Source organism: Myodes glareolus, chromosome 3 (assembly GCF_982192425.1).
Source record: "Myodes glareolus chromosome 3, mMyoGla1.1, whole genome shotgun sequence".
In the NCBI taxonomy this organism is placed as follows: domain Eukaryota; kingdom Metazoa; phylum Chordata; class Mammalia; order Rodentia; family Cricetidae; genus Myodes; species Myodes glareolus.
The window spans coordinates 114,960,626-114,985,821 of NC_142028.1; the positions used below are offsets into that span (position 1 = coordinate 114,960,626).

Below are 25,196 nucleotides of genomic sequence, written 5' to 3' on the forward strand. Positions count from 1 at the left end.
TAAGGAAGGAAAAATAGTAATGGCAGCAGGTTAAAATTTTGACTTTATGAAAAACAGACAAGAAGATTACAAAAATGTATGTTGTCCATGCTTTTTGCATTCCTTTATATGAAGTGGCCTCAGAGGTACATTGAATGGGAGTGAAGCACTGAGCAAAGCCAGCCACTTTCTCTGTTTCTCAATTACATACTCCATTGTTAGACTCAGTGTTAAGTTGAGATGGGTACTGGAGGAATAAAAATCCTTTTTCCTTTTCTGCTGCACACTTGTCCATGTGACGGGGTTTGTTAGTAGATTCGGTATTTAACTAAGCAGGCTATCTGTCTCATTACACATGGAGGCACACAAGCACAGGTTTGACTGTGATGCTGTGATCTTATCAAACTTGAGTACAAGAAAGTTAGGGATGACTCTAACCTGCAGTGATCATGTAATTTGGTACTTGAATTGATGTTTTTGAGAATGAAAGATGGATGATCCCATTAATAATTGTACTAGGGATATAGATGTAAACATAATATATAATCTAAAATTATCTCAGCTTTTGTGATAACTCTGGCCTGGCATATTCGTTCTATCTCGTCAGAACCTGTAGATTCTCTCCATAACTCCCAACACGCTGACATTTACAAAATTACATTATATTAGAAGGATACATATTTCAATACAAAATATTTGGACTAAGTAGAAACTAGCTAATAGCTATTTTCATCAGCCTAATAGTGAGGTAAATAAGCACAAAGCTTGGCTGTCCAACTGCAGATCCTACCTCAGAGGAGGTTTCAAATGTGCTCTGAACAATTTCCAACTGATAATCACTTGCAAATGGAAATTTAGTTTTATCCAAGAGAGTTTCACTGAAAAACCAAATTCCCCTTATTGGTGGGTTGTATACCCAGCAGTAGATGGCCAGCGCCAAAGGATTCAACAGCAGCTCTGGAAATTTGTGTCTTAAAATATCATGTCAGGACTCTTTTTTTTTTCCTCCTCCTTTTCTATTTTTAATTTTTTATCTTATTGTTTTATTTATACTTTTAAATTTTCTTTGTATATATATTATGCTTCCAATTTAGTGTTGTTATTGGATTCCACAGTGTGGGAACAAATGCATCTCTGTTTCTTGTGTCTGCCCGTGGCCTCCTTTCCTTCTGGTTGATTGTTTTGTTCAATTCCAATGTGTTAGCTTTTTGTCATATTATATCTTATCTCATATTATATTTATGATATTATTCTCCCTTAGAAACCTGTTTGTTTTTTAATTAGAGACAAAAATGGGTGGATCTGTAGGGGAGGGGAGGTTCAGAGGAACTACGAGTAGAGGGAGGGGAAACTGCAATAAGAATATATCATGGAAGAAAAAAGGAATCTGTTTTCAATAAAAGGAAGGAAATAAATAGTCCTTAGAAATGCAATTGTAGGCAAATGTGGCAATAGTTTTTAGTTTGTTTTAACTGGGTTTACATCCACTCTTCTTTACTGATACCTGTTAATTACCATTATACCATAAGAGGGAAACTGATTGATCTGTTTCTCATTGTGTTCTTCATTATGTCTGGTAATCTTTACATATTCATTCTAAAATATATGTTTTTAAAATCCACTGCGTATGAAACATGGAGTTACAACATTAGATAAACCTCAAACCCAATCACAGTATTCTCAGTTGATTCCAGTTTTTCAGAAATGTTAAAATGAAATATAACCAATGCAATTTCAAACAAATATTTCATTAGGAATATGCTTTAATTTTACAGTCTTAAGACAATATGTATTTTAAATAAAAAATTTTGGGCACAACTTTTCACTTTATAATGAAATTGAGCTAAAATTTTAGTTTGTTAGGTAGTCGACGATTCTTTATTTTATCACATATAAGAAGAAAGAAAGAGAACATGATACCTTAGAGGGTAAATACTTCCTAAAATACCCACACACCATGGATATGAGAAGCAATGACCACCTTGTGTGATTTAATTTGAAGCCCATGTGTAGTGCTGTGGCTTGTTACTTTGCCTGCAAAGGGTAATCACGTTAGCAGCCAGGAGTCAGTCCTGTGTGTGCTGTGCCCAAAAGGCACCTGCTGAGAGCTCTGTCGCCTGATAGTCGCACTAAACACATTTGGGGATAAGAGTGAGGTGAGGAATTCTTTAACTGATGGCTGTAATCCTCTGTATTCTGCCACAGACAAGGAGAAAGCATCAATTTCTCTTATTTCCTTTTTGGATGTTTAATGTTTAATTTTCTGACCCGAAAAACAAGGTATTGATTAAACATTAACAAAAGTCTTATTTTTCAGTTTCGAAGTTCATCTCTTTGTATGAGAATGGATAAATGATTTAACACAAAGCAAAGTAAAATGAGAAAAAACCCTTCCTAATAAATAAATGGCAAACAAAAACCATACTGAAAGGCCAGCACATATTTTAACTACAGGATACAAAGTAAAACAAAATGATGTTTAAAAATCTCATTAAAACTTTCTACATTTTTTGAGGAAATAATAGTATTGATTAGAGACCACTAATGTCTTTTATCAACCTCATTATGATTTATATCTGCTGTTTTCCTTGGAGTGTTGTTTATTCCTTGCTCTAGCAATATCATGAAATCAAGCTATCCATTCTTCCATTGCTCTTCCCTTTCAAGGCTACTAATGTGCTGGTTTTATGAATGAGCAGGCCTCCATTTCCAAGTGGAAAGGGGAAAGTAAGCAATGCATGTAGCTACTTGGCTCTGCTTTGTTATCTCTGCTGAAAAGTAGATGAGGCTCCAAATGATGGAGTTGGACGTGCTGTTACATAATAACAGAAGGGCGAAAAATGACTTGCCTTGTAGTAATGACAAAGCAGCTGCTTACCTTTTATAATCCCATGTGGAGGCAGACACAATTGGAATGATGGGGGAAAGAATTCTACCCTCTTGCTAAGTTGTGGTCTACAGGGGCTGTTTGGATCCCACTCAGTGAGACATGGAGGAGAGATACGATAAGCTATTTTTCAGTTAAAACTTTTCAACAAATGCTTTGCCTTCATCCTTGAGAACTGATACAGATTAAGCAGTATTAGGAAACAGTGATTATCCTTTTTATTCAGTACCATTTCATACTAAAACCTGGCGGTCTGGTGACCTGGTGCCTTCAGGAAAGGGAAGGTTTGTGTGCGAATTAATTTAATGATGCACATGGATTATACTTAATAGATGATTGTTTTTTAGTAGAATACAACCATCAAACTCCACAGGGTTCCTGAGAATGTATAACCTAATTTACTTAATAAATATCCTAGTCTTTAAATTGATTGCTAATCAAGTGGTTTATTCTTATAAACCTTTATGGTCATGTTGTATCAATTCAGTCTAGTATATCTCTTTACTTGGAGAAAATTAAATAATTTCTTAAAAGAATTTTTCTGCCTGAAAGTTGTCTGCAAATCATTTAAGTGTTTCATGTTTTCAAATATCACAAAAAATACTGGTATGTAAACTGTGTTCTTAAAATCCTTTTCCATTACACAGTCCTTACAAATGATCTATGAATGTCTCCATACCCTGTATCTTGCTAATTAGACCAGACTGACCTCCCAAGTGCTAGGATTAGAGGTGGGTCACCACACCCAGGTGTCTGCCCCTTTCTTGTTGCTTATTTATCTAAAGTAGGAGATAAAAGCTAACAATCCAAACAAACTTATTAACACAAGTCACAGATGTCATCTCTATCAACATTACTTTTGGGGACAGGAATGTTTTTATTCTGCTTGTGGCCACCTTCAACAACATGTTGATCAACAACTCTGGTATATTTAATTTCTAAATGCTAAAGTTGTATTTCTTTCAAACTCTTAATTTAAAGAAATCACTCAAAAATGGTCACTTTCAAAATCATAAAGTAAAAGAGCTGGGTCCAATTCCAAAGCCTACATTGCCTTGCCTTAGAAAGGTGAAGACTATTCAGGGCTTTTGTTACCGCTTTCATTCTGCTGGCACCATGGCCTGTTAAGAGCATTTAAAAGTTCCTCTAGGAGTAGAGCCCTACAGGAAAAGAATGATTTCTCTGTACGGCTGTGACAGAATGTAGGGGCAAGAGTTGGCCAGAGAGTCACATCAACTACCTCATATAACTGAGTGTCTTACTATGGGCATAGTTATCCTTTCTACTTAGTTCGCATATCATAACTCTAAAAACATAGAAGAATAAATAGTACTTTACATATTAAGTTTAGCTTTTTCTATAAACTGTACTCTAAATTTCAAATTTAACCATCGGACAGTGTAAAGCCTTGATTCAATTCTGTGACCTGAAGGCAAAATTCTGCATGAAGAAATGTCCACCTGAAATACCTTTTCACTACATTCAACAAGTATGCTATATTTATAAACTTTTTATGAATTTTTATACATTTCTTCTTCTGTTTAAGGAAGAATGCTTCCATATCAACTTATTAACACTAATAATCTAGAAAAATTCTCTTTCAGTTCTTCACACCCTGAAGGTAGCATGTATCAGAGGCGCTGTTATAGGGAAAGACTCAACAAGAGCTGAAAACTAACTAGATAAGGGGAGCGAAGAGAAAATGAAGGCACAAGCCTGCCACTCGGGTGATAGAAATGCCAAGAGGGAGGGAACACAGAGGGAAGGGGCACAGAGGATACAGACTTGCTACTTAACTGCTGCAGCTAAACCAGAGCGGAAAACACCAACCTCACCCTTGTCTTTCAGACATTGCTGTTACTTTCCACCTCATCTCATATTCTGGCTTATAAAGGATTGTTAGCTTCAACTAAATGCATGTTCTTTTCTTGGAAGAATGTTCTCCTGGCAATTGCTAACTGTGGAAAATATAGCCCTTCCCAACTATGTAAGCATGTGTTTTGTTCACATGGATATATACACCATTTTACCATTTCCAAATGGGATGGGAGAAAATATGAATAAAAATAAATGAAAGGGAGAAACTATTTCTGCATAAATTGGCAGCCAGCTCCAAGCTGCTCTTCTAACCTCAAAGGGACTCGAGAGTGCCGTCGGGTGAGCCACACTATGGGAGAACCAGATGAACTATGTGAAAAGCCAGGATTTCTCCACAAGTTTAGGTCATTGAAAGTTCAGTTCCAGTGAAAATATAAAAAGGTCTGGCCTGTAGTTTGGCTACTAACATAGTTGTTCTAGTCCTCCTATATAATTAAATTTTTGATGTTTATTTTGTAAACATACAAAAAAACCTAGGATGACTGTGTTTTTATGGCAGTTCTTTGATGAGTCTCTAAAGCAACATTTAGAGGTTTTTCTCTTGGGTCGGAAGAAGGATGCAGAGACCTACTGAGTAGTTATGATTATGGAGTGTGTGGTGTTTTGAAAATGGCAATTATACTTTTCCTTTGGCCCAAAGCTTGGAATTTAGAGAACCACTGAAGAATGTTGCTTTAAAGTGAGAACCACAGCACTAGGGGGAAGAAAGGTCATGCCCAGGGAGTGCCAGTCAAATACTATATTTTGTTGTGCAAATTTGTGAGGGTTCTGTCCTGTGCTTAGAATCACGAGCAGAGATCAGCAGTTCCTTACAGAGTTTTGATCCCAACTTTCTCTGCACTGTATTTAAGAATCAGCAGAGAGCTGAGTATAAAACCATCAGGTAAACTTTGACTGAGCTAGAGAGAAAGCATAGGAAATTTGACCTTACTATGTAGTAGCTATTTAATTACGAACAAATTATCTAACTTCTGTGCACTGCAGTCATTACATTGAGAGAACCATGATGAACATGATACCCGCATGTAGGAGTTTTATTTCAAATTAAATGAGTTAACTGCAAATATTACTATAGTAATTGGATAGACACATATTTTCATTGTGGGTTTGGAATGAAACTACAGTACACAATTAGAACTTCATGTGTTGCATGTAGTTTATTCTTCCACTTACTTATTTTAAGACAAAGTTCTAACTGAGGTAAACAATTTTAGATTTTTAAGACCAAGTATTTGATATTAGCAAGTGTCTACTTGAGACTGCTTGTTTACTTTGAATTACCCACAAAGAGTTCCTTGCATCTGGTTCCACCTATACCAGAAGCAACTGAGTTGACAATCTGTTAGCATTAAAATTATTTTGTTTGAAATCATGGTGGAGTGGGTCATTCTACCTAGATCCCTGTGTCCAGACAGGAATGTAAACCCCCTTGACATCTTGGTCAAGTTGTTGTTACCATATAGAATATATCTGGCTTGTGGGGATGAAGGGCCTATTGATTGCCTGGAGAAATACATTGTAAATACAATGAGGCATTCTTGTTTATGAATTCTGTGACAAGACAGTACACAGATTTTATATAGTTTATAAAATATAAAAAGCCAATTAAGCAACTTTTAGTTGAGTGAGTCTTCTCGCTGTACTTCCAGCTTTCAAAACTCTGCAGAGACTGAAAGCATCCTAGCCAGCAGTCTAGCTGAGGAGGGTAAAGATGGGCAGGATTGCTAAAAATACACCAGCATTACAAAGAAACTTGTTTGACAGGGACTGACAATGAAGGGAGAATTGAAGAGAAAAAAAAAGACACAAGCGGTACACCCCAAAGGGGGAGAAACTCATTGAGTCCACTGGGCAAAATGGTGCTAATTTCATATTATTCCAATGGCTTCATCTTAGTTTCTATTAGGAAGCTGCACAGTCAGGGTGGATCAGTTAAATATATGAAGCTGAAATGGAAATCACTTTCCCTGTCAGCTAGTATTATGCTGCTCTTTGTCCATGTTGGCCGTAATATTCACCGTTAAGGGACTGCAGCAAGAGAGGCCAGAGGACCCAGAAGCAAAGTTCTTCTGCCATCACCAGCACCAAGATGGAGAAAAAAATTGGGAACGATAGTTTCACTTATTTATGATTTGTTTGCCTTTCTAACATGGATAATGGAAAGGTGATTTTCAAAGCACTTTTCTGTTTTCTTTTTTTAAGTATAAAGGATGTTAGTATACCTCACCGACTTTCTGTATTTATTCTTTCTTGACTTTACTGCTCTCAGCATTCTGACAAGCTCCAAAAATAATGACCAGTGCTGTGTGTTGTTAAATGTTCAGTCAGACAGATAGATACAGATGGATGAGTGCTGAGCTGCACAAAGGCAAGTCAGCATTATTTAATCAATGTTTGTTTGATCCGTGTAAAACAAGTATAAATGTAAGCTGCGTCCCATCTGTCCTATCATCCATGTGAAGCCAACCTCATTTTTAAAACTTGATTTCTTATGTAATTGTCCTGGAATGACACAGGATGATAAGTTGGAAGGTGAAGGATGGTTGTATTTAGATGTGCTTCCTCTCTTGGGCTTCTTCATTCTGCAATGGCATTCTGGACAGTTAGGCAGCGTTGTGCTTTAGTAACTACCTGCCAGTACTTAGCAGTGAGCTTTTGATTCCCTGGCCTGTGTTTGAAATGTGTCTGAGTCACTCCTGTGGACTTAACTAGGTTACTAACAGCATTTAGCACACTGCCTGTCCGAGAAGGTCTTCCATAGTCAGATTTAGTGACACAGCCTTTCCTTCTAGTTGATCTGCCAAATGAGGGGGGGGGGCATCTCCTAACAATTAAGAAAATGAAATTATACTGGTTGTGAAGCATAATGACCCAGTATCCATTACGTTGTAAGTTCTAGGTTTCCTTTGTGTAGACTATATTCCATGTGTACCATACAGCTTGTTTCTTCACTAGCAGTGTTTTCAGCTCTTCAATTAAGCAATTAAGCATGAATGTAGTTTTGAAATCATTGTTGAGGTACCTGCAAACTGCATTTCATATCCATATAGTACATACTGTAGATTGTTTTTGCTTGAACTATGATATTAAAACATGTTGACAATTCGAAAACATAAGAAGAAAATTTAGGGTAAAAAGGGACAGACTTGGTAAACGTGATGATACACAGAAGGAATAGTATAGGCAAAAAAATAATCCAATCTTTCTGAAGGGAGAAAGTTGTTTTTCTGACTGTGATGGTGATTACTGACTTTTTTTCCTCACTGTCCCTCTTAGCTGTTTGGATTGTACAAATTGCCCTGTCATTGGCTATGATGTGTTATAAAGAAACATAAGATGTGAGTTTACAGGTGGAGAATCAGAAGCAGAGCCTGTGCACAGCAGGCCTGGGAAAGGCCAGTCAATGCAAAGTTTGTGTGCACACATACGGGTCCTGCAGGGAAGTCTGGGAAATGTGTGTGCTGAGTGTGTGTGTGTGTGTGTGTGTGTGTGTGTGTGTGTGTGTGGTTCCAGCAGGAGAGACCAAGAAGAGTATTCCATGTAAACTATGTTCACCGCACCAGAATGTATATTATGCTAAAATAAATTTTTAAACTACAGCAGCAGAGAAGGAAATGGAAAAGTAAGATATAACCCTGCTGTTTAAATATTAACAGAACTTCTGTTTTGATACTTTTCATTTTTGTCAATATTGGTGATTGTTAATGTCTCTTATATATATACTATGGTCAGTGTACTATGTAGGTTATGTTAGTGTTCAGCTTCACAGCTGAAATCATCCTTATGGGACATAGCTTTAGAATTTCTTTTTAATTTTGTCCATTCCTTATGATAAATGCCTTAATTCACTTTTCAGTATTCACCTTTTGTGTGCATTGTTTGTCTTTTACAGTCGATTGACCCTGGCCAGCAGTTCACATGGGAACACTCAAACTTAGAAGTAAACAAACCAAAGAACAGATATGCAAATGTCATTGCATATGATCACTCTAGGGTTCTCTTATCAGCAATAGAAGGTAAGAAAGTGCATATATTATTCAAATTGCTGTTTTCTGGGGTTTAGATATTTGCATGGGAAAGTAATATTGCCTGGATTGTTAGCCGTCTATGAAAACATTTGCCTCAAACCCAGGTACAGTTTATTGGTAACAGAAACAGATTACCATTGCTACCATGACAGAAACATCCCTCCATGTAGGCTTGGTAATTTACTGATGTTTTGATGTGGGAATCAATACTCAGCTTACCTATGATTATTGATAGTTATGAGCAAACTGGTCATTTTCAGAAGGGTCCTGTCCGCTAGTCCCTTATTTAAAAAAGTAAGGAAACGGTGTCTGTAAATAAATCTGGAAGTGCTTACTGGAGCCAAGGTGAATTTAGGAGTCACTGATGTGGTGATTAGCAGAAACAGAGTGCCTTGGAAACATGGAGGGTATCAAATCTGGGATCTGCTTTGTAATCCGTCTCTCACACTTGCAGTCCGAAGTGCATTCCAGGAGGAATGATGAACGGACAGGGTTGTTCCTCAGCAGACCCAGGAGAGTGGTTTCTGCTCCCCTCCTTCCAATAATCAATCCCTGCATGTGCCACACTAAAACATCTGGGAGTTCATTCCTCACAATCAGAATTTCAGGAGTCCTTTAGCTTATAGAAAATCATTAGATTGAAAGACCTTAGAGAATATTATTTTTCATGCCACCTAATCCTTGTCACATGTCATAGCAGGCAACCTGAGCCACCACCTGTCACATACCACATTTGTCACCAGTGACTCTTCATGCTCAAAGGCTCTCTGCTTAATCTCCTGCAGTTGCTTTGGAAGTCATTGAATAGTGCTGGCTTTGCATCATTTCTTTCAGGAATTCACAGTGCAAACAGTCTCATCTACAGGGATTCAAATGTGTGTGTGTGTGTGTGTGTGTGTGTGTGTGTGTGTGTGTGTGTATTCTTTTTCTGCTCTAAAAAATCTATGGTAGCATCTACCTTATCTCATAGTTCTTAGCTTGAAAGCCATCTTGGTTTCAGACAATTGGTTTTGCAGGCATAGCCATTTGCCAGGGACCTGAGTTCGATCCCAGGATTCACATAGTAGAAGGATGCAAGTTGCCTTCTTACCTCCATTACAGTATGGTACATGCCTGGATGGGCGCACATTTGAGTCAAATATGAATTTAAAATGTTTAGGAAATTTGGTAAGCATAAAAGCAGACTCGGGAGTAAAAGAATTTTTTTTTAATCATTTGCTAAGCATGTATCACCAACCTGCTTTTTGGCTCAAAATAGCCTTAAGTGGAATCGATGGGCCATAAAATTGTGTCATATTAGTTTTGATGTTAGAAAATATTGTCATGTCTCTTACTGGTAGCCAATACAGTAGTGTTCAAATGTCAATCTTCTTCCATCTTGATAACACTGACTAATTTTATCAAGAATCACCAGTGCCAGTTGAGGCAGGGTTAGGTCACTTTGGTAACTGCTTCTACATCTTGTTGAAAAATTCAAGAAAATGTTTGTAGATGGCTTTACGTTTTAGCTCTACACCACCATTTTAAAATGTAACAAATAGTATTTCCTTGTCTATAAAATCTTTATCACAATAAATTAGGAGCGAAACTAAATCACAGATAGAGGAACTAAATCATTCTTTAATCGGTCAAGCTAATGTGGAAGTAACTAAATATATCAGCTAGAGAATCTGGAAAGCTGCCTGTCGGCTTTTGCTTTCCTCAGTACCAAATCCCTGCAATTTTGATATGTTGCCATAATTTTCCTTGTCCTATTATTTCTCACATCTTACAAAGGGTGTTGAGATGGTGGCGGGGGACTCTGGTGCGTTTATTATGACAGTTGGAAACTTATGTCCACTTTATTCTTAGGCCGTTTTTACAGTGCAGAAGCAGAGGCACTTGACTCAGATTAAAACCTGCCTTTTTATAACTCTGTGCCCACAGATATACCCTAAATCTAGAGCTGACCTAGAAAGCAAAGTCTCCCAGTGTTCTGTTATGCAAAAGGTTAGAAGAATTTAATTAAAAATTATGGGCTCGATGGAGAACTTTAATCTAGATTACAACCAGGAACATCATTTTATCTCAGACTAAGCCCTTCTAACCTGGAAGTGCTCGGGGTGACAGCCATTCCTTCTGTATCAGTCTTAGAGCAGAGAATGCTGTGGAAGAGAACTGCACAGCCAGGCACTAACGGGCTCCTGAACAGGTAACTTGGACAACACAGGGCCAAATGGAAAGGGGAACTGAAATTAGCCCTGTGTATAAAAGCTAATGTGCTCTGCCTTTTTTGGCTAACTGGAGTGTTTGTGGTTGAGGGTTTAATATGATGGCTTTGTAATCCTTTTTCTGGTAGTGTTAGCTACTCTTTTTCATATTACTTTGAAGACTATCTGATAGACATTAGAGAAGAAACAGAAACGGATGCAGTGACTTACATTGGCTTTATCTTACTTAACAGTGTGAACAATTACCCTCTTTCCATTGAGATTATGAAAAGAGTGTAAATTGATGGGGATCAGGAGCCTGCATAGCTCCAGCCTGCTTTCTAAGCTGCTGGAAAGTGATGATGTTCCTGATATGCCCAGATCACTCATTAACCTGTACTGAGGAAAGCCAGAACAAATCCAGAGGATCCAAATACAAAGGGTGGTCAGTTGCTGCATATCTGGCAAAATTGGTGATGAAACACAAGGGAATTTTTGACAAGTCCAGTTGCCACTTTGAGTTGGTATGAGAAAATTGTGGTTCCTGATCAAGGGATGTAACAGGTACTAGTTTAATGACTTAAGTGAGTTATTCTCAAATAAAGACCAATCTGCAGCCCTTTTTGTAGGGGAGGAGGGCATTGGAGACAGAGTTTCTTTGTGTAGTCTTGACTGTCCTGGAATTAGCTCTGTAGACCAGGCTGGCCTCGAACTCACAGATATCTGCATGCCTCTGCCTCCTGAGTGCTGGGATTAAAGGTGTGTGCCACTACTGCCTGGCTGAAACTCATTTTTATGTGCATATAACATAAGTGTGTAAAATGTTCAGAACCTATCCTTTCATTAAAGTAGAGACAGAGAAAGATAAAGAGCAAGATTCTGATTTTGAGGCATTTGTCATTTCTATATCTAGGTAATCTTGGCTCCTCTGAGAGCAGCTTTCGCAATTACAGCCTCTCTTTCCTGGCTCCTGAGATCACAGCAGCTATTAGGTTTACTCTATCTTACAGACAATGCGATGCTATTACAACTATCTCACCTGGCATTTACTAGTATGCATTAGTTAGGAGAAAACAGAGCAGACAGAGGATAGCCTACATCCTACAGAACCCAGCTCTGCTCATTCCTCCGGCTGCCTCAGGTCACCAACGGTACTCTCCTCTGTAGAGGGTATGACTCCTGAAGCCTGGACTTATCTTTATTCCTTCAAGTCCTCTTTATTATTTAATACTGTGATTACGAATTACTTAAGCACTGTATTTCTAAATCCATTTCCCAGGTTATGCTATAACTAACCTGAAACTGTGGTCCAGCGTTAGGAATCCTCACATCAGTCATAATCTTATAGAAGTACAGCCAAGTGTACCAGTATCTAACTGATTCTGTGGGTAATCTTTGCCTGGATACATTTTAATGTACCTTCAGATGTGTTATAATAAATGTAGAAGTAGCAGTTTATGCATGTTTCTATTACAATAGCTTATAGTTAGCAACAGTTATTCACTACTGTCCTAGGTAAAAACCACCTTCCGTTCTGAAACATGATTCATCTTCATTAGCATTTAGTACTAACTTTTCATCAGAAGTATTACATTTAATATTTTACTTTAAGAGCCATATTTGTAAAGACTTTTTTAAAAAGCTGATGCCGAAGCCTAAATATAAAGTAATATTTAAATGCTACTTTTCAGTGCAATAGCAACAATTAGGACTTAGAGTGGGTCTGATTATCTAAGTGTTTATTATATGGTAGACACTATGCCCTGATTTTAACTGTGTTATCTATACTGAAAAGCTTGTTGTCTGATTTCCAGAAGATAGAATGAGAACACTAAAATACAAATATTGAGATGAGAGCCAGTTCAGTGAGTAATGTGCTTGTCACACAAACATGAAGATTTGAGCATTAATCTGCAGAACCAACCTAAAATCAGGATGTTCAGCTCAGGTCTCTAATCTCAGAGCTCCCATGGCAAGACAGGAGGCGAGGCAGGAGGTCCTCTAGGAATGGATGGCCTTGTGGACTGGCCTATGCAGTGTATTGGAAACAAGTGCCCCAGCCCCAAACAAGGTAGAAGGTGAAGATTGATACTTGAGGTCATCCTCTGACCTGTACCATGCATCGTGACACATGCACACCTGCCCTGTCTCTCTCTCACACAACTGAACTGTCTCTCACATATGCCAATGCAAGCACGTCGTACTCAGAGACATAAATGCATACTGTATACAAAAGTGCAGTTTTGAAAAGTTGAGGGCTCTTTATATTCTTAATAGTGAGAAGTGGCAAAGTCAAAATGCTAGTGTCATATCAGCTAAACATGACTGCTTTTCTCCCCAGAGTCCCATGTAGAACTGCGTTGCTTTTGGCCTTGTGATAGTTGTAGCTCTGCACACAGTTTCTCATTTAAAATTCATTCAGTTCTGGCTGAAATGACTGCTCAGAAGTTGGAAATACTTAGGATGCAACCTGGGAGCTGGAGGTTTCTAGTTTACTGTTAGGCTCCAGGCAAAGAGAATTTTTCCAAATAAGAAAAAAAAACATGCAAATGCTTTTTGAGTGGGTTTTGTTATTAGCTTAAAGTTTCTTTTAAAATATATCGGGAAGAACTTTGAATAAAGGCCTGGGGTTGAAAAGTAAGTCCCAGTTTACGAAGCTGTGTGATCTTGTCGGGCTGCTTCCCGCGGTCAACAGGGAGTCTTTGGAAGAGCAGAGTCCATTGCTGATTTAGTGTGCACAAGAAGTCTACCTGAAACAAAGAATGTCTACACAGTGTATTTCCACCCGCATTTGTGGGGGTTTCTGGGTACCCAAGTCCTTACAAGTTCATTTTCCCATTTAGCAATCCTGACATAATATGTTTGGTTCTGTTTCTTCAGACGAGGTCTGAAGACAAGGGTTTATATGACTCTTCTGTCGTCTCTAAAATTCTGAAGATTATTCTAAATTTTGAGATCAAAGGATACTGGGTAGGCAAATAGATACTAAATCTTGAACATTACTATATTAGCTCTATCAAAAAGACGGACATTCTTAAGCCAGAGAGTTCATGATATGCATAGCACAGGCATGTGTATAACCCTGTCATCCAAGCATATCTAATAGGTTTCGTTTGTAACATACATATGAATATTCTTTAACACTAATGCTTATCAAACTGATGTCTAATTTTTATTAAAATGTGAACATGTATCTAAATCTGTTTATGGTGTTGCAATAACTTGTCACACATGTGTAATATGTAAACACTAGATGTGTGTTTCTGGAATCTGAAAAGTCCAAGATAACATTATCAGCAGGTTCAGTGTCTGCTGAGGGCTGAGGATCTGGGTCATCACTGTCCCAAACAGTGTCACTGCTTCAGGTTGAAGGGATGTTTCCTCAGTGCCGGGAGGGCTGGAAAAGGACTGTAAACCTGACCTTCAAAGATCCTAATTCCTTATTGGAGGACTCTGCTTCCTGATTCAACCACTTCCAGAAAGCCCCGCCTATCAATATCACTATTATGTTTCAGTATGTGACTTGCAAGGGTTGGCAATACCCATAAAAATTTGTTTTTATTTTCTTATGGGAGGAGCTTATATTTAAAGTTTTGAAACAAATATTTATAATTGCTTCCTTTCATTATTACCTTCTTTAACTAGCCTATAACAACTCAAAACATCTTTCTTACTAATGTGTGCTGGACTTTTCTTGGTTCTGAGGAGCTTACTGAGAGGAGTCACTCACTAAATCTTGGTTTCCTTGACAATATAGTGATCCTGTTACTGCTGCCTACTCCTAGAATCAGTAGAAAGTGTAAGTGAGGTAATGCAGTTAAAACCCAGGAATGCCTGTCACCCAGGAAAAGCCCAATAAACACTGGACACGACTGTCATTAGTGCTGTCTGTTTTACTGTTATTATACGCAAGATTTTTCCCCTCAAAAATTTTTGAAATGATCTATGGAAAAGTTAGCGATATTCAAATGAGAAAGCTGCATGTGTTTGGAGTTGTTTATAAAGCAAAAGAAAATATTAGCACTTGATAAATGAAAACGAGACCGTAATAAAATTACATATTTCAACAAGAGAAACATGTTTCCTTTATATGTGAATTCAGAATATATCTTCTGGTGTTAGATTTGCATAATAGAAACAGTTAAAAATCTTAGTGTAAATGGTATGGATGATAGATGATGGTGATAACATTGTGATTATTTATGAGATGGGAATTCACAGCCTTAGTGAGTGAACAGCACACAAATTCACCACTTCTGAATAATTTAGTTGATAAATGCAACTAAAAACAGTTAACGAAAACCAGAGGTAGTTTCCCGTAATACTGATTTTCCGCTCGCCACAATGAGATGCGCTGCTCCAGTCTTGGTGAGGCCTTTCTTCTGTAGTTAATCCTGTACCAGGTTAATCCCACATCAATCACTGGAGACAATGTCCGCACATATGCGAGTATTCGCCAGTTTCATACCATGGCCCTGCTGTGAAATAGCTTCTTCTGTTTTGTCAGCCCAGGTATAGAAAGTTGATGCATAGTCTTTAAGGACAAGCGTGACAATGTTTTTATTTTACATTTTATTGTATATATTTTCAATTTTTCATATGCTATATTTTATCATGTTCGTTGCCTCCCAAAGGCCACCCAGTTACCCCCCACCAAACTTCATGTTGTTCCTCGGTCTCAAAACAAACAAACAAACAAACAAACAAAAAAACCCCGAGAAATGGAAAATGCTATGGGTGGTGTCAAGTAATGAAGACAGACAAGGAGAGGGAGTTACAGTGAAGCCTCCTGACGGGGAAGGGAAGGAGAGCTCTGGTAGCTGACCTGCTTCCTCTCCAAGTGTGACAGTGGATGTGGGTCCTGGGAAAGAGCCGTTCTTCAAATTGGTTAGAGTCTCAAATGAATGGAGGTCAACTATGAGGGTGACAGAAGGGGAGAGTGAGGAAGAAATAGGGGGCCTTGGGTCTTACCTGGAGGCTGAGCCCCAACTGGATAGACTGGGACTGACATAGCAATATTTTTAAAAACCTGGAAATTCTAAAAGAATTTTAAATGTAGTGAATATGAATAAATGATACTCTGACTTCAAATAATTAAAAGCATTTTTCCACAAAAGACTAACTTCAAAGGTTACATATATTCTTTCTCTTATCAGCTCAATAAATATTCTTCCCCTAATTTCTGGTTCTTTCTTTACTTGTGAATAATCTGTGGGCACCTTGTGTGGGGATTACCTAGCTCTTAAATTCTATTTACAAACACAGTACAAGCAGCTGGGGAGATGGCTCCATGGTCTAGAGAATGTTCTGCTTTTGCAGAGGACCTGAGTTTTGTTCTCAGCGCTCATGTGGATGTGCTCACAACTGTCTGCCTGTAACTCCAGACCCAGGGAATCTAACTTCATAGCCCCTAACTTCACAGGATGCTCATATGTGTATCATTTTAAAAAACAAAACAAAAAAGTAAATCAAAGCAGAACAATTTTATTAGACAATATACCTCATTTTTCTGGAAACCAAGTTTTTTTTTTTTCTTTTTTGAGTTCCATCCAATTATTTGTTGAGCCGAGCTCATTTGTCTTACAGTGTCCACAACATCAATCACTGATGCAGGCCGACAGCACAGTTCCTGTAACTCTTCCAGGCTTTCACAGTTTCAAGTTAATTATGTACAATGGTGACACAGTTTAATCCTTTTCTTGTTTATTTTTTAATACATAATGCTCTTTTTTTTAAATTTTTGAACAGCAGTAAAGGCACATACCTTAATTTGTCCCAAGTAGCAAGCAAGATGGGAATTTCAGCCTTAGAAACCTGAAGGAATTTCACACTTTCAGGGTTATTAAAAGCCATCTAATTACAGCTGCTTGGATGGCAACTTTCCCCTACGTGGCACTGAGGCGGTAGCATAAAGGTGTGTTTTTACCCAACTCCTGTTTCAACTGATGAGCCGGAGAAGAGAAAATACATTTCTAACTGATGGTTGCTAGTGGTGTCTGCTTGCTTTGTTTACATTTTTACTCAGGAAGCCAATCAAATATTGAGTAAGAAAAGCCCTGGATATGAGTTTGTTTTCTGTCGACAGTGTCATATTTGATTATGGGATGTTCATTATCTTTACAGTATACGGAGACAGAATTTGTTAATGAATTCATACTTCAGTATTCTGAAGCTATAGGGAGCTGTGTCTCCTGTGAATTTTCCGATGTTAGAATTGGAGCATGAGATACAGATTTCTGAGAAGTTACTAAAAAAAGAATGGTATTTCTCTATTAACTATTTTTAGTGTAGAACTTGAAAGGAAAATCTAGAGCTGAAATTACTTTTCATCAATAGATAAAATGAAATAGGTTTATTTCATTTACTTATGCATCAATTACAGTACTCATTGGCATTTCAGAAATTGTGCATGCATTCTTTCATTTCATTCTCATAAAGTGTTGGCTTTGTGATGTTGTAACAATAATATTCCCATAGTATCAATGAAAACAGACGATCTGAGTGGTTTTTATACACGTCTCCTACAGGCTACCCCATGCTAGGATCTGATTATCTCATTACTAGATGAAGCTTTTGAATAATCGCATCCTTATGAATATAAGCCATCTCTGCAAGACTATACACTGCAGTGACCTCAGAGATGCCCTCTGGCAAAATGCTCTCTAACAATGAGTTTCTTCTAGCACAGGAACTGATAGCCTCACCAAGCTGTGTGGTTATTCTTGCTGTGTATGTATAGCCAGGTAGACTCTCCAGCTCCTTTTCCGGGCCCATTTTCAAAGCTCCCTTCCCCGAGCAGTGCAGAGGGCAGAAGGTCAGGCAGAGAAAGGCACAACCCAGTGAGGAGACCCTAACTCACAGGGACTTTGCATGTTACTCCTTTGTCAGCTCTGAGGTGATGGGCTGTGGTGACCGCACAGCAAAGAATGCATTTGAAAACCAATTGTGAGATTTGCAAAAGTGGGGAGTATAATTCAGGTCACAGCTACATCAAGAAATCCAGGGACACTGTGTCTTGGGAGGAAATTCTTGTTTCTCTTGTGTGTTGCAAGGGAAATCCTTCATTGTCGCAGCCCTGATGCAGCTAGGCGTAGTGTCATGGCTCAGGGCAAAGAAAAGAACCCTGCGCCCTTTGAAATTAAATACGTTTACTGGTAACTTCGTGTTTATTGTTATATTTCTGGCCCAAGTGTTGTCAGCAAAGTAAACTTTCTGTGCATTCTTTCATATAGAAATTTCTGTTTAGGATTTAACCACCAATTCAGTGTTTGGGGATTTTGGTTTTGTGTGTGTTGGAGGGCAGAAGGGGAATGATTTTTTTTTTAAATAATAGATAGCCATTATGTGGCATTAGTTTCTCAGTTCCTCTGCCTTAAAAAATGGAATAAACTTGTTTGTCGAAGTATGGTTTATTTCATACAAACTTTACTTATTAACGACGTGTAGAATTTGAAGGACCAAGTGTTCCACGTTTTGGTGTTATTCTATGAGGAGGAACAGTGAAAGCTCTTCCAGCATGTTGCTCCACTTCCACTTCTGCCAGGAAGTGTTTGTCTGTCTTAGCCGGAAGGTGTAGCATGAGGGGCCGGCTTGTTGGGGTTTCTTTCCGGCCCAGTACCCCAACAAGCCAGCAAGTCCCAAGGAAAATCACACACAGGACTCCATAGGATTATAAACTGATTGGCCCATTAGGTCAGGCTACTTATTAGCTCTTATAACTTATGTTACCCCATTATCCTTATCTATGTTAGCACATGGCTCCGTACCTTTCTCAGCTGGGCAAGTTACATGCTGCCTCTTCAGTAGTCTGTGCAGGAGTGGCTGAGGAAGTTTCCTCCTCCCTAGCCTTCTCCTATTCTCATTGCCCTGCCTCCACTTCCTGTCTCGTTGACCCACCTATACTTCCTACCTGGCCAATCAGCGTTTTATTAAAATACATGATTGACAGAATACAGACAATTTTCCCACACCAGGAAGGGACACCACCTCCCCTCCATGTCTGTTGCTGCTCGCTCTCACTTGCTCCATTAGAGAACTGCTTCCTTCCCATGAACAAACACCTGCTAGCCTCTTACCGGCATTGGTTTGCTTGATGTTTTGTTTTTAGCCTTAGTGGCTTCTAGTCGAGCTTTGCAGTATCAGCCCCACAAAAAAGTCTGATTTCAACAGGGAGAGGTACAAGCAGGGGGAGTCAGCTTGTAAGAGTATCAGAATGTATCTACCAAATATAACTACCAAATATGCTACCAAATATAACAGAATAAACAATTTATCTTAAAATAACTTTGAATAAATGGATAAATTCAGGAAAGTCAAGGCTGCAGTAGAGATAACATCATGATATGGTACACAAGTGTGAACATTCCTCTAATGAAGACTTAATTCTGTATTGATAAAATCATTCATGTACTCTTTTTTTATGCAGCTTCAATGCAGAATGACTATTACTGACCATTCATAACAACAAATACTCTTTACACATGGATAAATCTTTTCAAGTCAAATTATAGTCTGATCAAAAAATTATAATCCACAGTAAATTCAATGGGTTTTGTTGTTATCTGGGCTTGTAGCCTAATTAGTCCTGCTCAAATTAGTGAAGAAAATCGAAGAAAGGTTTTATTTTAACCCTGCCATGACAAAGTAGCTCAGGTGAAATATTCCTTGACATTGCAATATACTTTCAAGGTTGTAAATTATTTCTAAGTCATTAATTGCTTGGTTAAATATTCTTTCAAAGCACATAGTTTCTTTGTTTGGAATCTTTTTGTTTTGTTAATATGTAAGCACATGAACAAATGATGTTATGAAGCACTGTCCTTTTAACCTTATTTTTAAGAGAAGAAAGGGAATACTGTCTTTGGGTTTAAACTCATAGCTAACTATCCAAAGCTTTGCTGACCTTGAAAAGAATGGAAGGTGGGTGTGGTGAGGCACACACCTTTAGTGCTATCACTACAGCTGAGACAGAGGCAGGCAGAATTCTGTGAGTTCTGGCACGCTTGATCTACATGGCGAGTTTTAGACTAGTCATTGCTACAGAGGGAGAGCTTATCTCCACAAAGAGGGTGGTGATGATGCGGACTCAGCATTCATGCTGAAGTATGTTATTTTTACCTTGACCTGTAACTAGAAATTACCAACAAATAAAATAGGAACCTAAAAAATTGCCTCATTCTTCCTGAGCTGGTACTTGCTATATGTAGCATGCTGCCCCAGAAGAACACAATAGTGCGGCTCTGTCAAACATTTACTTTTCTGCTTTATTTCTTTCACTATTAAAGTTTGTGTATATGGATGTTTTGCCTATATGTTAGTCTGTGTAGCACATGTGTGTCTGGTGCCCTCAGAGGGTACAGTAGGGAAGGTTTCAGATTCCCTAGAACAGGAGTAACAGGTGGTTTTGAATTGCCATGTGGTACTGGTTATTGAACCAGGTCTTCTGGACAAATCGCCAGCTCCTAATTACTGAGCGACCTCGTAAGTCCTACATCCCTATTTTAAAGGCTTGAGTTTACAACTCTAGGTATAGTGGACTCAGAGCAACTGGGCTTTATCCTGAGCATAAGTAACCAATGTGTCACTGGAAGAAATCCATTGATTGAGGAGATTCAGTTTAACATGGGATTGGGCTATGTGGCCTCACTGTACATCTGGGACCAAGGCTTAGGTCTTTCACATATCTGAGAAGATGAGATAGTTATTTTGGTACTGGAACTGTTTGCACAATTACTGCTAATTAGAGAGCATGAGGGGATCACTATAGAAGAGATTCTAAAATTCCACTTATTTTATTAAATGGAATAAAGCAATAGAAAAAATTCAAGTCATTGATCTAAGCTGGTATTGAGCAGTGATATCAAAAAGAGCCAACTATTTTGTCGTGGTGGTGTACACCTTCAGCCCCTGCAGAGGAAAGTGGATCTATGTGAGTTTAAGATCAACCAGGGCTGCATAGTAAGATCCCATCTTAAAAAAAAAAATAGGTGCTATGGCAGGATCAATCTAGCCTAAGAATTTTGCCATAGACTAACACAAGCAAAGACTTTGGGGTACACTTGCCATTTAAATAACTCTTTTCTATACCACATACAAACAATAAGCAAAAATGCAATAACCCAAGTCAAACCCTAACATTAAACAATTGAAAGAGGTCTTCCTAACTCCAAGTAAATAAAGAATGATGTAATCTAATTTATTATAATTCTCTTTTCTTTCATTCCTCCAGTTTAATTTAGATTTCTATCCCCAGAGTCCCCAGAGAAATTCAGTTTATTCTCACACACTTAGCTTCTTAGCACACTATGGTGAGTGTTACTAATGCAATGCAGATTATTTTCTGAAAAAAAAGCATTAAAAATTAAATAAACTAATATGTATTCCTTCTGCAAAGTCACCTATCAATGTGGACAAATTTCATAGATCTGGCCTCCCAGAAGACACATACTAATTAAGAGTTTCTGAGAAGTTGCTTTATAGCACTCAAATTCAGAAATCCCTTAGAATGCATCTTTTCCCAGGATTGCTTGGAAAACATTCGTGAATATGTCATACTGAAAACTGATGTGAAACTGCCTGATGTTAAACGCAGTTTCCATGCTGGAGTTAGTAGTTTTAGAAGGATAGGGTATCACCTTTCCTACAGTCTCTTCACATCCTGTGCACAGCTCAGGAAAGGGTGTTGAACATAAGACTCAGTAGACACCAGATCTCCTGGGAAAGTAACACTTGCATCTCCTACTGTCGGGCTGAGAGAACTTGTCTGACCCAGCACTCTGCTAGTGTGGATAAAGAGAGGATCATGCTAGACACAGAGGTTTGTTCTAGAACACCCTCGCACTGACAGCATCAAAATGGAAGAAGATACTTGGCATTATCTTTAGAGTGGGCATGTGGCCTGATGATCAGCATTCTCCAGTATGGCATTATTTTATTTTCGGTTTCCTTTCTTTCAAAATACTAAGACATAAATTAATAAAGCATTTGGTGTTGATTTCAACCACTTGATAATCTTAAGGGACAAATGTCTTCTTTCTGTCTCTTGGAAGTTCAGTCATTATTCACTCATAATCCATCTCCCACAAATTTTATTATTCATAGTTTTTTTTGGTAGTTAATTCATTTAATAATGACTGTCTAAAATTGTGGCCTTCCATGTGGCTGTAATCAAAGGGTTGTGTGTAGGCTAGCCTTTGTATCTACGGGAATTTGGTATGGGGGAGGATCGGGATCTTTTATCAGTCATGAGCTGTCAGAACTCAAAACTGTTTCTTGGGTAGCTAAAATGGATGAATAATGTTCCGACCAACTGTGTGTTTCATTTTCTGCTCAAAAGACTTTCCACTTAATGGTGGTCATATCCTGTATCCACGTGTTCATCTCGGGGTGAAGTGACTTCCATCTGAGTGTCATTATTGTTCTCGGGAGAATCAGTTATACAACGGGAATAAGAAAAGCAGTCAAAGTAATTGCAACTGGCAATCAGGGGAATATAACATTTTTAGCTTGGGAGCACATGTTCCAAGATAAAGAAAAAATATTTTTCTGTAACTCCAGGGCACATATTTCCCAGGGCCAGAAGGGACCATGCATGTGTTCTAGTGTTTCCTTCCATAGCATACTGATGTCCCTGTAAAGCATTTCTTTCTCTCCTGGGACAGGAAACTCATTATCTCTCTAGGAAACCTACTACCCTTTTGATTCTGATTATTTGAAAATGTATCATTGCAGCAGAGACACAATTCCTCTGTCTGTAGTTAACATCCTGCAGAATTGAAGCTGTGTCTCCGCACAGTAAATTAAGGCCTTTCAGATGCTCTCAGGTAGCTCTAATCCTCAACTCCCAATCTCTTTTCCTTTGCTCCTATAACATGTTTTCCTGTTCTATAAAGAGTAACATTGGTTCTATTGTTCACTTCGGGAACTGGTCTTGGAGAAACACAAATTGTCTCTTCTCTCTCTTAAAGGTATTGCAAAATAGAAAATTAATCTTTAAGTCAGAAAATCACAGTAAAGAACATCTTCGCTCTTTAGTATATATAGGAAGTGGTCAAATTATGCATTCATTCCTTTTAAATAGGAATATTACCAAAGATGAATAATGAGGATATGGAAATTATGGTCAAACCTGCAATAAACAAGTTCAGCAAAAACTCAGTGTGTTACCTGTAATGGGTAGTAGTATATAGGAGTATCAAATGTGACCTGAGCCCTGGCTACAAAGACAGGTATAGGTGGAGGCTACGTATGAGGAGGAGACAGAGTATCTTCTAGGATATAGATAGAAGAAAACATTTTCTATCAACCGAAGCAGGCCAGTGCCTAGAGATTAAGAGCTGAACTGAGTGAGATGAAATTAGAAAAGTATAGAGCTTTGCACATATGAGTTTAGTTTTAATTTGAAAAGTAAGGGAAAGTCAGTATTGGGTTTGCAGAAATCACAATATTTGAGATTATTTTTTAACCCTGTTGTAGTTTTAGCTGTGAAACGTACTAGAAAAGACAAAAATGAAGATGATACAGTGAGTCTGCAGGCAGTTGTTGCAGTCCATGGAGTGGGTCATGTGCTGCAACCTTGTGAGTCTTAAATGAGATCTTACTACCTGGAGGTTTAGACACGGGAATAGTAGAAAAACAGACACCCTTCACTAATGTAGACAACTTGGTGTACCTTTTCTTCATCTTCTTATTCCTCCTTCTTTTTTTTTTTTTTTTTTTTTTTTTTTTTTTTTTTTTTTTTGTCGAGACAAGGTTTTCCTGTGTATCTCTGACTATCCTGGAACTCACTCTGTAGACCAGGCTAGCCTCAAACTCACAGAGATCCACCTGCCTCTGCATCCCTGAGTGCTGGGCTTAAAGGCATGCACCATCATCTCCCTGCTTATTTTCTTCTCTTTCTGAAAAGATGATCAAGACAGGAATTAGTTTATACTATTTTTTGAGATGATTAAATGAATTTAGATGATGTATAAGTAGCTAAACCTGCAATGGATTAGTTGCTCTTGTGATATTCCACTTTATATTGCATCTTCAGACTAAGGCTTTTTTATTAAATTTTTATCTGGAAATGGGGTGAAATGAGAAGAGAATATTACCAGATTATTTAATAACCTTTGCAAACTATCTATTGCCAGCATAAGTTGGTATGCAGAGAATCTTGGAGAAAATGAATTCTACAGGCATCTGGGTGATTTTTTTTTTACTTTATTTGGTGATTTTTGTCATATTATAAGGACACAATACTCTAAATGTTGCATAGTTTAACATGATGTCCAGGTACTACTTATTCTTAATCTGGCCTAAAACCTAAACTGAACCATATTGGAACTCCTAGTGCCATATATGGTATAGTAACATAACATCACTGTTAAATCTGAGCCATGCTGTTCCCTGCTATGAGTTTTGTCAACTGGTTGACTAATAACTTCATGTTTTGCAGGTATCCCAGGAAGTGACTATGTTAATGCAAACTACATAGATGGGTATAGGAAGCAAAATGCTTATATTGCAACACAGGGATCGCTTCCTGAGACATTTGGGGACTTTTGGAGAATGATATGGGAGCAACGGAGTGCCACAGTTGTCATGATGACAAAGCTGGAAGAAAGGTCAAGGGTAAGGATGAGTGTCTACTTTTTCAAAATCCTCCATTCATAGTCTCTGTGCTGTGTGTTCCATTCTATTCGGGAGCTACTTTTCCCCTAAGGTAGCACTCTTGACAATCAGTCATTGAAAATGGATGTCAAAAACTCTGATTAAACTATTTTTCAAAACTCTTCTGCCCATGCTCCCCACCCAGCCCAATTCTTCATGTCCTTCAGCATGGTCTAGCCAGGCCCAAGCCAGCCCACAAGTGTCATTCTCTGCCCCAACCTCTTCTGTCATTGTCAGACACAAGTGCTCTCTGCTCAGAAAACAAGTGCAAATGCCTAGATATCGTTCACAAATACAAACAAATATGAAAGACTGAAGCAATATCTCCACCACCACTCTGAAACCCACCACGCCTATAGAGGTGTGCACTAATGAGATTTACCAAGAAGAAACTCATACACTGAATTTAGAAGAACTTCATCCAAGAATTCAAGGATGTTCAAACTCTTTGGAGGAAGGATGGGTATGGTGTCTCATGTCCTTTATCACAACACCCAGAAGGCTGATGCAGGATGCAGGGTTTGATATGTGTGCCAGCCAGGGACACACAAGTAGATCCTCCCCTAAAAAAAACAAACAGAA

General features: G+C 38.3%; 1 protein-coding gene across 20 annotated transcripts in view; it reads left to right on the forward strand.

Moving 5' to 3' along the window:
• Ptprd (protein tyrosine phosphatase receptor type D) overlaps nt 1–25,196 on the forward strand; it is a 1,378,451-nt gene that overhangs the window by 1,296,120 nt on the left and 57,135 nt on the right. For all 20 annotated transcript variants that reach the window (XM_085686142.2, XM_087904910.1, XM_087904905.1 and 17 more), the window contains 2 exons: nt 8,637–8,760; nt 24,400–24,575. In XM_085686142.2, coding sequence (XP_085542268.1) covers nt 8,637–8,760; nt 24,400–24,575 — 300 coding nt within the window. The remainder of the gene's footprint in view (nt 1–8,636; nt 8,761–24,399; nt 24,576–25,196) is intronic.